Raw genomic sequence first — 15,400 nt, 5'->3', positions numbered from 1 at the left:
AGAAGCTTATTCAGTTATGAGGATCTCAATAGCAGGAACCTAGATAACAAGAAATACTGTGTGGTAAGGGACTACAGGATTGGTAAATTCAATTCAAAGTCCTCAGTTCAAACCCCACTGCTACAAAAAAAAAAAAAAGATTCATGCAGGTAAATAGAGAACCTAAGTCCTGCTCACTCATTGGAATCTAGGCAAGATTCCAAAGTTGAAGAGAAACTGAAGTAGTAGGAGAAGATTCATCAGACATAAGTAATAGGAATAAAGATAAATATAGGTCTTACTAACCTAAAGAGACTTGGAATTATCTCAGGATAAGAGTAAATTAGTTAGGACGTAGGGCCCCAGGGAGCATCATGGTTTAGCAGGCCAAAACTAGACTGGAGAGAGACATTGTTTCAGAACATCTTTCCTATAGCCTTCCTATGACCCTGGTTGGGGGCGGGGCGGGGTGGGGGAAGGTTTGCAGGCTAAACCCGATCCAACCAATGAAGTGTTACCTTGCAAAGCACCTAATTCGAATAGGGCTACCAATAAGAGTACACTTCAGGGTTTAGGATCACCTAGTCTCAGAGAGAGAGACAAAGACAGACAGATAGAGAGAAAGCCACCTGAAGAAGACAGGATAGGTGGCAAGTGGGGCAGTGAAGGGGGCTGCAGTAGCCTTCAAGTTAAATACTCCTCTTTTGAATAAAGTTATTCACACTCATCCTCTATTGTCCTGTTCATCATTCATAAACTCCAGAGACACAAACCAGAGGAGGCCATAGCAGTTTGGTTAGTAGACTACAACACTGGAAATAGATGTCTGTCCTGGGCTGTAATGCAGAACACTAAGCAGGCATTGCTTGCTACAGGGCTGCAACCCTCCCTAGTAGTCTCACTGACTACTGAGCCAAACAGGCTGTGTGGGCTTTACCAGCAACAGCAGAGAATTCTGTATCATCCTGGAAAGGATAATGTGGGGGCCACAACAACCACCCAAGACCCTTAAATCTGGTTGTTTTGCTAAGGTCTGACCCAATTCGGGGTTTCCCCCAGTTGTGAGTTTTATGGATCTGTTGTTGTTATTGTTGTGGTTACCTTTCTGCATTAATCTGAGTTTAGTTAATGACTAGCTACAGAATACTGGATATTTACTGAGATTCACGGCCCATGGCGGGACTGTGGGAAGCAGGAGGAGGGAGGTTGGAGGAAAAAGGAGCATCATTGTCATGGGTCTGTGCATTATCATCCTTGACAAATGTTGAAATGCGTGCCTAAAATTAAGTAGAGTAAAACCTTTCTTTTAAAAGCTCAAGTAATACATTCCTAAATCTCACGTGACCTATTGGTGAAATCTATCTCACAGACACCTGCAATCTTATTTCATTTGTTCCTATCCTGTAATGCCTTTGTGGCTTTAAAAATACATAGCTAGATTTTTCCAGCTTTGGAAAGCTAAGTACAAACTGTGATCTTGGTTGGAGATCATGTACTGACTAGAAATGATGGAGCATTGGGAGGGAAATTCATTACCACCCGGGAAGTTAATGCCTCTTTAACATGTGTTAGGGATGAGCTGGCTGTATTTGGAGGATTGTGGTTCACTCTAAGTACTAGAAATAAAATGAAATGTAACCCTCACAACTCTTTTTTTTTTCCTCACCACTTTATTTTTCCTTTGACCCTCTGGCGCTTCCAACTAGGATTCAACAACATAAGAGAACTAAGTTTTAGCTTGCCCACTGTTAATTTTAGTCACAATATCCTTTTCTTCTTAAACCAGGCTAAGCATGAGGAAAATCCAGGACATTTCACTAATGTTAAACATTATAAAACTCACATGTGAGAAATGCCTTTGACACAATCCGAGCCATGGTTTGTGCTCTCAAAGAAAGTGACACCAGGGAACACACACCACATGGAGAGTCCCAAAAGAGTAGACATAAAATTTTAAATGACGGGTGTTGGTGCCTCACACCTATAATCCTAGTTACTCAGGAGGCTGAGATCCAAAGTTCATGGGGCAAGAATGTCTGCAAGACTCTTATCTCCAATTAATCCTCAGAAAACCAGAATTGACACTGTGGCTCATAGTGTTGAGCACTAGCCTGAAGTGAAAGAGCTCAGGGATAGCACCTAGGCCCTAGGTTCAAGCTCCACATCCAACAAAACTAACCAGAAAAGAATATTCTATAGTAGACAAACTAAAGAATGAAAAGAAAAACATTATAGAGACTACTTCCCACTACCCTTTGTGACCCCCTGGTTAGGAAAATTCTCCTGCCTGGCACTGTGGCTCAAGCTTGTAATCCTAATGACGGGAACTTGAGAGATGGGGTCTGGGGTGGTATCAGCAATAACAAGAACACCTTTCAATAGGGTCTATCCTTGGAGGTTACCTGGGAAGCAGGAGAGGAATCTTTTTCCCTTTCTGCCAGGGTAGTTTCAGAGGAAGTCTACTTATGAGCCTAACTTCACCTCCGCTCAGCAGTAACAAGAAGCCTGTCCCTAACCCAGCAGCATCATTGGAGGTCACATAGAGAGCCTGGGCTTCCCTTCACAGGGGAGTAAGGCTGTCATTTCCCTGTCAGACGCTGTAGCAGTGTCAGAGGAGGTGTGATGAAACATACGAGACCTAATAAGATTCTGAGCCTTACAATAAACCAAAGTTTCAGTGAAAAACAACTCTTTCTATCAAGAATGTGGAAGAGTTCAAATTCAATGGGAATACAATCAACAGATGTCAATACCAAGATTACGCAGATATTAAAAGTATCTGAGAATTATAAAGTAGCCTTCATACAAATGCTTTAACATTACTTAATCATTTTTCAAAGCTGGTTGCTCCAGAAGGCACTAAGGCCAGATGTGGGAAGGAAAATCTGCTATGTATGACATGCTAGCTAGCACTTGAGGCTATCAGGTGTCTACTTTTTTCTAGTTTCAGAAGCATAAAATATTGCAACATTGTTTTCATTTTCTTAACCTTAATGAGTGAGACTGTGAATATTATTTTACAAATTTATTATTTACCATATCCGTTTTTCTAAGTTGTTAGTCTTTTCTAATAATTCCTACCAATTTTATTTTAAATCGACACTGATTTATATCTTTCCCATTTTTAAATTGCTGTTGAAAGTACAGATTAGCATTATAATAGAATAAATATATTCAATGGTATTTGAATTCAAAGCTTAACAAGAAAAGTCTCTGATTAAAATTTATTATGCTAGTAAAACACACATATAAAATACATCATTAGGAAAATTAAAAAGAAAGCAAGGCTGGAAGAAAATCATTGCAAAATACATAAATAACACCCGGAATCAAAATATACAGGGAATACTTTGAAAATATTGAGATGACCAATCCAATCATAGAAATGAAAATATATAAACATTTATTTTATAAAAGGAGATATACTAATGACCAATAAGCCTAGGGGAAGATGCTCAACATTATATATTATTAGCAAAATGCAAATTCAAAACAGCAACGATATACCATTTCAGATATAATAGATATAATAAAATGATATGGTAGACACTAAAAATGTTTTGGGGAATGTAGAGAAATGGGAATATTCAGTGCTGCTAGGAGTGGGAAAGGGCATCACTACTTTGGGCAACATTTTGACAGGTCTCTAAAAGTTAAACATGATTTAACATGTAACCCAGAAATTCTCATCAATATCTACCCATGAGAAAGACTTATACAGAGAGGTTCATAGAATCATTATCCATATGCTTTATATATAACCTAATATTAGATATAGTAAAAAAATTTTTTTGAGATAACCTACATTTCCACTGATTGGTAAAGGTGTTACAATCATTCAACAGAATATTATTTGCCAATAATAAGGGGGAAATTAGTCATGTACTACAACATGAAGGAATTTCTTAGGCCTTGTGCTAAAACTGAAAGATGAGGCACAAGAAGCTACATGGTGTATGATTCTGTTTATTTGAAATGTCCAGGTAAGAAAGATCTCTAAAATCTGTAGGTACATTTAGGGTTACCCAGGCATGGATGATGGTGAAGTTGGTGATGGTGGGACTTAATATCAGTAGGCAAGAGAATTCTGTTATCCTCTATGACAATTGCATAACTTGGTAAGCATCCTAAAATACCATTTGAAATCAAATAACATTTGAAATGGTGGAATTATATATCCTATGCCTCAGTTTTCACCCCAGAGCTTGTCATGTGTTTTTATTCTATTTTTATTTGTTATTAATTGTATGAAAAAGTCATTTAAGATACTAGATGTGTAATGCTTTTTCTCTTTCTGATACCCCCCACCGCTTGGCTAAGATTAAAATTTTTGTTTTATACATATCACACTGTATCTCATTCATGCTAACAAAAGTACTCATCTGAATCATAAATATGGACAAGTGAATTCTAAGAAACTTTGACTATGGGCAAAATGAAAAGGATGCATGTAAGTCAATAATCAAATCAATGTATTAGATTTTATGCATATAGATTCCTTTCTTAATATAAAAATTAGTTCTTCCTAAATCCTAAAACACAATGCAGATGTGCTGTGGCATTATATAATATATAATATCCATTTTAGTTGAAAAAACAAGTTGCCTAAACCTTATATAATTATTGTGATGGGTAGGGGCTTATAAGCATATAATATTAAATCTGATTGGAGAGAGATTTTACTGACAAGCAAGAAGTTGGTATCTTTTAGAGAGAAAGAAATGTAAGAAAGAAAAGTTTCATTCCAGAAGAGGCTTAAAAACACTTGGTAAAAAGAGAAAATAATTAGACATTAACATTAATTCATAATCTTTTTTAAAAGTGCAGAACAAGTGAAAAAAATTGTAAATGTTCAGAGCAGAGACAGGAAACAAGTGAGTCATTGCTCCAATAGAGAGTAAAAGGTGTTGAGAAAAAGTTCTTTGCAATCTGGCAATTTTCATTAAAAGCCCCAAATCTTCACCTCATTAATTTTTATTAAGCAGAATTCAAAATATTCTATCACTTATACAAGATTATCTTCATTTTAAAGCAGAACAGGGATGTTCTAATAAACCATTTAACAATAATCTGCTATTGTCTAGCTACTCCCTTCTTATAAGTTTAAGATGATGTGTTACTGCTTTAATGATTTGTGATTGGGTCACAGACTCTGGACAGAGGCCATATAGAGACAGATCAGTGATGTATTAACTCAAAATTGCTCGTGGCTGAGTAGTCAAGGGAGCAAGGGCAAATCATGGAGAGGGAAAGAAGTCGGAAATGAGAAGCCTGTAGTAAAAGTCAACTCCAGAGGGAGGAGCAAGGATGAAGGCAAATATGGTTGCAAACTAGGGGGAATCAGGCACAGGTTGGGAGAGCTCCACGCGGGATAGAGACAATCACAAATACTTGATAGGAGAAACCGTGTTTTATGGCATGAGAGCAATCTACTAGGAGAAGGTGCCGAGCAGCCCCAGGAAATTAGAATTCTGCCTGTTATACACACAGGAGCTATTGGCCTGGTCATTTTGGCTCTAAGACTATTTATAGCTGATGTGCATTGTTTGCTTTTGATTGGAATTATTGTTAGTCTGGATTTATTGTACCATAGTTTTGTGTTGTTTAAAACTATGTTGATATTTTTGTGTGTGGATCTAAAGGACTTCTCAACATGTGACTCTTATACCATGCAAATGATTTCTATTTCAGCCTGGACAGTTTTAGATGGTGTGGTCTTGCTACATGCTCTGAGAAATGGCTGTAGGAAACAACACACAACGAAGTTATTCCATCATCCCGTGTTTTATATTCGTTGAGGTATGTGCATTTTTAAAAAACTTTACACATAACTTGTAATCATTTTCACAAATTTATGCTGCGAACTTGGATGACTTCATTAAATTTGTTAATCTTATGGTTGGTACAAATTTTAATAGTATAGATGTCAGTTAAAGAATTGGTAGGTTAGCAAAATGTTTCCTAAATAGGAAGCCATGAAGTAAGAAGGTTTATAAACTGCATCTATGGGGTACAGAAAAATTTCATGTTATATTTGTTTTCTTTTTGCTGGTGGTGTGACTATATTAATGATGGAAGCTACTGCAGCATTTGAATTAAATTCTATTTTACAATCATATTCTTACTCAGAAATTCAATGCATCAGGTGCTTTAGTGATGTTACTTTATGTTTTTTGCCATGAAATCCAAATATACAAAGATAATATTAGAATTGACTGTTTCTACTAGCTATTTTTCTTCAGCGAAGTATTGGTAGCTTTTATAATGTATGGATTCTTAAAAAAATCGTAATCATAGGGGCTTGAACTTAGGGCTTTATGTTTGCTCAGCTTGCTTATTTACATCTGAGGCTTTACCACTTGAGCCATGCCTCCAACCTAATGTGTGATTTCTTTTGTGGTGGATTACTTTGAGTTACTTCAACTATAGGCCAGCAAGCAGGTTCTCCAGCATCTTCCTGGCTAAATTTTTCCACACCATCTTTCCTGTATCTTTCTATATATAATGAAGATTACTATAGTGAAGACAAAGACATGGGAAATTTTGGGCAATATGGAATTTAATGGTAAGAAAGCGATCAGATTATCTCAGAATAAGATATTAATTTGCCAATGTTATTTTTTTGGATTCTCAACAAGATACGGTATGCAGAAGATTGTTTTTCATCCTAAATATTATGTTTAAAATAGGACAGTATACAGCTGAAAAGTAAAAGCCGAGACATCTTTTCCTGTAAGCTGCCTAGATAGTCTCTCATTATGTCAAAAGTCAGCTGTAGCAAAATTATGTCAAAAATAGCTGTAGTTCTGTGTTAGGGCATCTTTTGACTGAGTTTGGGAGGAACATGCATCTTGATCTATTTAATTGTCTATGTGAAAGCAGACACTTGGGCTAACCTCTGCATATAATAAGCACAATGGAATTACATTTAACTTTATATACAACCTATGAATTATTTTGAAGGATAGTTTTTACTTAAATCTCTATACATTTATATACATGCATAAATATATGTATATTCACATATTATTATATTTGTATATTATAAAGATATAAAATATGTATTTATAAATTTACATATATTTTTCCAAAAATCATAACTCAGACTCACTGACTCTTGCTTTTGTTCATAGGCTGGCGCTCTACCACCTGAGCCATACCTCCAACCTGTAAAGCTGTATTTTGATGATCATTACTTGGCAGTTTAATTTTATTGATAATTTATATTCTCTGGTGGTATTTGTGAACCAGGTGTTTGTATTTCAGAATCCAGTAGAGATAGACGAGAAGGCTGGAAGATGTTACTGTAAGTTGAGGTACATATCTACTCAATTTACACTAACCCTCTACAAGGGAAAACAGAAAACTTGTCTCACAGTAATAAATACACATTCTTTAGAATCTGCATGCAACTTGCCACATGATACCAAAGACATCTCCAATCAGACAACAACCACACCTACTGTATAGTAGGAGGTTCTGTGAGGAAGAGAAAGCAGCCCTTTTCCCAGCCTGTCATGCAGAAATGGTAGAAGGCATAGCATTAGCTTTTTTTTTTTTTTTTTTTGGGGTCCGGTTGTGGGGCCTGAACTCTGGGCCTGGGCGCTGTCCCTCAGCTCTTCAGCTCAAGGCTAGTGCTCTACCTTTTGAGCCATAGCACCACTTCCAGATTTCTTAGTGGTTTATTGGAGATAAGAGTCTTAGGGCCTTTCCTGCTCAGGCTGGCCTTGAACGGCAATCCTCAGATCTCAGCCTCCTGAGAAGCTAGGATTACAGATGTTAGCCATCGGTGCCAGCTAGCATTAGCTTTTGAAGTGTTCTCTTTCTCTTGTGGTCAGAAACACAAAACGTTAAGCTAAGGTTATGCAATGTAGCTAAATTAATGAGCTCAATTGATTTCCTTTTCTTTTTACTTACTCAGTTATTTGATCTAAATGTGATCATATAATGTCTGCATTTTACAGAGGAAGACATGTCAAGTTCTCTCTTTTGTACTGATCTTCTTGTGTTTTCACCTGACAGAGTTCAGAGTCCATATCTTTAAGTCTCAGTGTCATCTGATTCATTTCATGGGTATAATTCTCCCTTGACAACTCTAAAGTTTTATTATCTTCTGCTGGTAGCTAAAGAAAATAAAAAATATATTTTTTAAATGACAAAAACATGTAAGCTAGGGAAAACTGGGGAATAAGTCATCCATCATGATGCTTATCCTCCCAGTAGCACTTCAATCTTAAATTTTCTTAAAAATCAAACAGGAACCAAGGCTCAAAGTAAGAGATTTAATTTATTGCTAGATGCTGTAATCTCTGAAGGTCTTTAGCTTTCTAATGCATGAATGATGAGCTTAGCTGGCGGAGCAGAAACTAGAGAAATAAATTACTCTTTCTCTACCTCACCTTGGCACAAACATAAATATAAGTCTAAAAATCTGAAAGATGAAAAATGGTTTATTTTTTCTCTTGTTTTGCTGTTCTTATACTGTATGAAAGTTTAAGATAAATCAATGGGTTACTTAGAAATGGACAAGAGAAAGAAAAAAGAAGTGAAGTAGAATATAATAGAAAATTGAGAAAGAATGAAGTGAATCTCAAAGTGATTCTCATGATTTCCATGTATTCCATTTAGCAAGCACAAACCATTCACCTAGATTCAGCTAGACACTATAATAGGGGTAAAAGAAAACTTAGCTCAGAATAACATTGTTAAAATGTCAGTTGCATCAATGAATGTATTTTCATTGCTGGTTTTTAATTATGAAAGACCATAAAACACAGACACCTACCTATACACACATACACACACACAAAATACACAAATACACACCTATATACACACACAAAATATAAAAACAAACAAAAACAGATATCTCTGTACCCACCACTTAGACCAAAGCTTAAAATATTCCAATATTTTCTTAAAGGTTTTTTGAAGGAAAGAAAAATGTTGCAGGTAATGCTGTGGGCCTGTATTATTCATGTGAATTCTATAAGTATCTGTGAAGTAATTATATGTGTGAACTTAGAAACTTACTTAACCCTACATGATTCCCATGCATATTTTTATATCTTTCCTTTATATATATTTTTACAAATACTATTTTAGGGAAATTTTGTATAAATGATACCATATAAACCTTCCTTTTATAATTTAAATTTTCATTCACTGTTTCTGAGTTTATCCAGATTGGCAGTTCATTCAATCTAATCATCTTATTTTATTTGATTATGTAAATATACCTACTGAGGTACAGCTTGAGCCATTTGCTTCATATCTTACTTAAAACATATATATATAATTTTAATTAATATTTTGCCTAATATATTTACTTTAAAAAGTATTTATTAAAAATATCAGTATATATGTATGGAAGAAGATTGAAACCTTATAATTGCTAGAGAATAATTTTACTTTCTAGGCATTTGTTTCTATATTATAGTAACCATATTAATATGTCCATATACGTTTCATAGAAGAAAATTTAAAAGTTTTATTATTAATTTTATCAGTGTATCTGTATATTTCTTTAAAATTTCAGACAATCATCTGCAAGTAAGAGCAGATTCATTTCTTCTTTTCATTTGCTAGGCTTTTAATTTTTTGTATATATTTTTATTGTAAATATACTGTTCAGAGGGGTTACAGTTACATGAGTAAGTTAACAAGTACATTTCCTATCAAACGTAACTACTCCCTCCTTTTTTCCCCCTCCCATCCCTTCATTTCCCACCTCCCCAACTCCTCCCTCCTGCCCCCCCCCAAGTTGTAAAGTTAGTCTTCAACATAGTGTCTTGTGCATCTCATTGTTACAATGGGTAAACCTATATCCTTACTTCAGCATTTTGTTATTTCCCTTCCCCCCCCCCATTAAAATAATGTATATACAAGATTCAGGGCACCGGAATCAAATACAATGGTTATACCAAGGGAGAAGAACATACAAAAGAAACAAAAATATCATATGGTACATTGTAAGTATGTTAAAAACAACAGCAAGAAAGATAAAACCAGTTGTGTCTCTCTCTTGGGCTTCATTTCACTTAGCATCATCTTATATGGTCATATGTACATAGATTTTTACCTTTTCTGCTTGTTAGGCTTTTAATTTTTGATTAAATTTTTTGTGCTTGTCTTGAGGCTTGAACTGTCTGTACATTGTCCCAGAGCTTCTGTGCTCAATGTTAGTACTCTACCATATCAGGCCCATTTCTCTTTTTGGTGATTAATTAGAGATAAGAGTCTCACAGACTTTCCTGCTCAGGCTGTCTATGAACTGTGGTTCTCAGACCTTAGCCTCCTGAGTATCTAGGACTACAGATGTGAGGTATCAACACTGAGGTAGGTTTTAATTTTTTTCCTGTCTTATTGCTCTGGATAAGTCCTCTTGTATAATACTGAATAGAAGTAGTATAGACCACATCTTTGCTACTTGCTGACTTAAATGGGACTATTACACGTGCTCTACTACTAAATTATGAGCATGTAGACTTCTTTCTGTTCCTTCCTTGTAGATTAGATTGTTTAATTTGTTTTAAGCCCATTTCCCTTATTGATTATTATATAAGTTCATTTATTTATTAGAAATATGTCATTAGATATAATAGATATAGGTATAGATATGGATATTTGGCAGTACCAGGGTTGGAACTTAGAGGCTCATACTTGTCCTAGTGGTACTCAGCCATGAAAGCCATGCCTCCAACCCTGCTTTTTGCTGGTTATTTTGGAGATGAAGTCTCAGGACTTTTCTTCCTGGGCTGCTCATGATCCTCAGCCTCCTGAATAGATAGAATTACAAGCCTGAATTACTATCAATCACCCAACTGACTGATTATATTTCTATTTTTTAAATTACCTTTTAATTGTAGACATATGTACTTGACAACAAACACCCAGGTTTGTTCATTGCTCTTCTGTTCTCGAAAACAATCAAAGCCTATTCTTAGGCCCCTGTGAGCTCTTAAGTTTGTATTCTTGTGTGTGTGTGTGTGTGTGTGTGTGTGTGTGTGTGTGTTTTGTTGGTCGTGGAGCTTTAACTGTGGGCTTGGGCACTGTTCCTGCACTCTTCAGCTCAAGGCCAGCACTCTACCACTTGAGCCACAGTGCCACTTCTGGTTTTCTGGTGGTTTATTGGAGATAAGAGTCTGACAGACTTTCCTGCCCAGACTGGCTTTGAACCGTGATCCTCAGATCTCAGCCTCCTGAGTAGCTAGGATTACAGGAGTAAGCCACCAGTGCCTTGATTTTTATATCTTCCTTAAATTTGTAAGTTAAAATTTCTTAAAATTGTCCCACATTCATCAGTTTTCTTTTTTTTTTGTTAGCAATACTTTTTTATTGTGAAAATAGTGTACAGAGGGGTTACAATTACATGAGCAAGGTGATGAGTACATTTCTTTTTTTATGGTTATAGTATTTTTTTAATTATTATTTATTTATTTATTTATATTTTTTATTGTAAAAATACTGTACAGAGGGGTTACAATTACATGGGCAAGATAATGAGTACATTTCTTATCAAGCATTGTAGCCTCCTCCTTTGTTTCCCCTTCCCTAGATTTCTTAATTACTGTTGTGTCTCTTATTCCTTTCTTCTTTTAATTCCTTGATTAAATGAATAGATGTTATCTTTTGGAAATTATTTGAGAAGAGGTTAATTAAATCATAAACATTCTTAATATTTACCTGAAGTTGACTTTATATTGTGATTAACTTGGAATGGTGATAGGACTTGGCATTGAATTTGAGACAGAGAAGATTTCTTTCCACTCTTCTAATATATGCTTCACCCTAGCCTTTATTATTGCTGATCAAACTTTTCTCTCTTATTACCATTCTCAACAAATGATCCACTTTTCTTCTCTAGTTGCCTTTCTTTTTTTTCTTCTGAGTATCCTTCAATTTCTAGGTGTAAATTTTTACTGGCTATGACTTGCTTTGCACCTTGAACATGAAAAATCATAATTCTTAAAAAAAAACTAATGCATCACCTATAGAGATATTCTCTTTCATCTCTTTGACTGTAACAGATGCTACAGTAATTCTCTTCAATCTTGTCTCTTCACCCACCATATTCCAGAAGTTCTATGTGCTTGTTTTTAAAGTGTCTATTTTGTGTTATTCCTTTTGTTTATGCTTTGTTTCTTGCACATCTTTAATTATATCACATACATTTATTTTAGACTCTTTCAGACTACTATCTGAAACAATTAGCACTCTGATCTTATTGTTTGTTGTGTCTGTCATCTTTGTAGATTCTTAGTGTATTTTTGTGTGTTTTTTTAAGATCGGTTTTTTAGCAGAGCTTGCTTCTGTAGGATTCATTGGGGACATAGGTTTTAGAAATATCACTTTAAAGGGCTTTGATATGAATGCTTCCTTGGCTTTGGCTTTATATTCAAAACCTAAACTTGATTAGTCCTGAAGTATATCTGACCGAAAGTTTTCCTTCTCTGTAGTCTTTCTCCGTAGGTGAGTTTACGTAGATGCCCCCTCTTCACAAGTGGAAAGCAAGTTTCAAGAATCTGAAAACTTAAGTCAGAATCTCCTATGCTTTTGCATAGCAGTCTCAGTTCTGACTCAAGTCCTTATACTTTACTCCCAGAGACATAAAGCCCAAGCTCCATTCCTGGCATTGCTCTAAGTTCAGTCTTTTACCCAATGTCTTCTGTGTCATCCGTTTATTCAGTTCAAATCTGATTTTCAGTATCTGATTTTCAGAAAGAAGGAAAGAACAAACAAATGAACAAAAGAAAGAAAGAGAATCCTTCATTGTGATGTTTCCAGTAAGATGTTGTACGTGCATTTGGTTTCATAAATGCAGTCAAGTCATTCAGAACAGACTTAGTTCTTACTTTTTTTCTTTCACTAAGGTATTATATGTTTTACACCTTCCACCCCTTTTTTTTAACATAATAACTATGCTTCTGTAACTTAGATTAACAAAATTCCTTGTAAAGCCAGGATTATTGCCATACTTAAAACATGTGTGTGGAATAAACATTGAGAATAAGACATGACTACCCATAATGGAAAAATGATGTGTGTTTTCCTGAGGTTTTAATTATGCAAGCACAGTGTGTGGTCTTGGGGTTATTTTGTTTATTATGGCAGTGGGTGAGAAGAGCAAAACCAACCTGTAGAATTTAAAGTTCCTAGGGAAGCAGTTGCCTGTCTGGGCCCTATCCTAGCCCATTCATAATGCTAAAATAATGGTGGAGAAGCATCCTAGCAAGGCATGGGATGCATAAAAGCTCACAATATTGAGAAGTCAGGAGCCATATTGCCCTGGGTAAAACTGGAATGGCACTAAAATGACTTGTTCAGTTGTCATTAGGAAGAAAACAAATTTTATTGCCTACAGGAACACATGTAGAAGCCAATCAATAGCTGGAAGGAGAGAAGATAAACATCAGGAAAGCAGAATGGGTTAAAATATGATTTGTGATTCACAAGGCAGGTGATTTTAGAAACCAAGTCCTTGAATGTTGGAAATGCAGAAAAAAATGTCGACAGTTTGCATCTCCTGGTGCCGTCTGGCCTTTAAATACATTTTTCTGGATTTATCAGCACCTCCTAAAAGGGTAGTAAACTTCACGGCTAATAAAGAGAGAAATCCAAAATGAAAAAAATTTCTAGATGATCCACAAAATAGTGTTTTGCTCTTCACTAGATGAGGTAAAAAAAAATTAGCAAATGCTGGACTAGACAAAAGCTACATAATCTACACAGCAGGAAAAGGAGAAAGCTAATCTTCAAATGAATGTGAGGATATCTACTTTTTCATTCTCACTTTTGTTCCTTGCACTCAATAAGATGAATTTTTGGCCAGACACCTAGAACACACTAGTTAGAAAATATAAAAAATCAAGTAGTCTATGTTTTTCTTCTTCAGCCCATTTTTCATTTGAGTTTCCTTCTTTCTTCTTTCACATCCTTCTCTGATTTATATTCACTCTCCTCTCTGTCTCTGTTTGTCTTTCTGTGTCTCTGTCTCTGTCTCTGTCTCTCTCTGTCTTTTTCTCTCTCTCCTTCCTTAGTATTCCTCACCTCTCTCTTTTTTTCCCCATTGCTTTTTCTTCTCATTGCTTCTTTAACTATCATTTTAACAACACTTTTCATACTTGGGATCTACAAAAAGATGATTTTATTTTCCTGATAGAAACACCATTCAAATTAACATCTACAGAACCCCCCCCCAAAAAAAAACTGGGAGCTGTCTGTGTGGTCTCTGAGCTCCTCTACAACTAATGCCAGATGTACTTTTCCAAAATACCATCCCTTAAATATTCCCTTTGACAAATTTTCCCAAACACAAGTAGATTCCTCCCAAGACCATTTTTCTATATTCTCTCTAAAATCCTGACTAACACACTGTCAAGCCTCTTTCAAATACATCTGGACTACCAGCAAAACTCTAAATGGAGCTTCGTTTCCACAGCAGACAATATGAATGCAATTGTAGCTTGATGGGCACAGATGAGACAGTTTTTCATTTTGATAGTTGCTTGTTCTTGCAGTTCTTATTGCTTATTTTTGACAATTCAGTTTTTCTCAACTTGAACCTACCAGGTGATTATTATAAATCAGTCTGAAGATAAAGAATATCACGAAGTTCAGCAAGAACTTTGATGATTTTGAATGAGTTTCTCTAGGGTAGAGGTAAATAAATGGTACATTATCAGTTTTGGGTACCAAGAACTAGCTAGTAAAGCTTCCCTAGACTCCGGTGCCTCTAGTTTGAAAGAAAATTCTATCTTACCTTTTTAGCTGCTCTGTGCTCATGGTTGTTTAGATTCTACAGTGCGGACTGCTTTGATTTTGAGTCTTAGATTGCAGTTCTCAGATTTTAAGAATTATTATCTTTAAGTAGTTGTACAAAGGAGTTACTATTTAGCAAAGTGTGGGAATACAGTATATCTTGACCAATGTCACTCCTTTCAACATTCTCACCCATCCCTCCCCAGCCCACTGAGTGTCCTTTTATTAAAGCAAGAAACTGGCTGGTTCCTGCTAAGGAGAAAGTATTAGTTTCACCTGCATATATACAATGCCTGAAAAGCAAACATAAAATGGCATCAAGCAGTCTGAGTTTAAGTCTTGGCTCTTTCATTGCTAATAGAAACTTACGTGTGTTCTTTAGATCTCTTTTGTAGATGCTTTTGCAGAATTAATGAAATAATGCACCTGAGCATTTTTGCCAGATAATAGGTGTTTAATAAATATTATACAAAATGAATATAAAATAGCACCTACACAAAGTGAAAAGTAAGCTAACCCCGTGTGTGCGCACACACACACACACACACACACACACACACACACTTTTTCCATTTCCCTTCTCCCTCCAGAATGACAAACTGACACTGTGAGAAGGAATCTGGGCCATTTAATGCTCAGATACTTGACATTTTTGGACTTG

At 35.7% G+C, this 15,400-nt stretch overlaps 1 protein-coding gene across 1 annotated transcript in view; it reads left to right on the top strand.

Moving 5' to 3' along the window:
- The first annotated feature begins 5,668 nt into the window (after window positions 1-5,668).
- The window catches only part of LOC105990779 (lipid phosphate phosphatase-related protein type 1), a 118,227-nt gene continuing 108,495 nt past the window's right edge, over window positions 5,669-15,400 (top strand). The window contains exon 1 of the mRNA XM_013023260.1: window positions 5,669-5,778. Coding sequence (XP_012878714.1) covers window positions 5,716-5,778 — 63 coding nt within the window. The 5' untranslated portion in view covers window positions 5,669-5,715. The remainder of the gene's footprint in view (window positions 5,779-15,400) is intronic.

The sequence above is a fragment of the Dipodomys ordii genome, unplaced genomic scaffold (genome assembly GCF_000151885.1).
Source record: "Dipodomys ordii isolate 6190 unplaced genomic scaffold, Dord_2.0 Scaffold67, whole genome shotgun sequence".
Taxonomy (NCBI): domain Eukaryota; kingdom Metazoa; phylum Chordata; class Mammalia; order Rodentia; family Heteromyidae; genus Dipodomys; species Dipodomys ordii.
The sequence above is the reverse complement of the archived record's forward strand: the minus strand, read 5'-3'. Positions and strand labels throughout refer to the sequence as shown.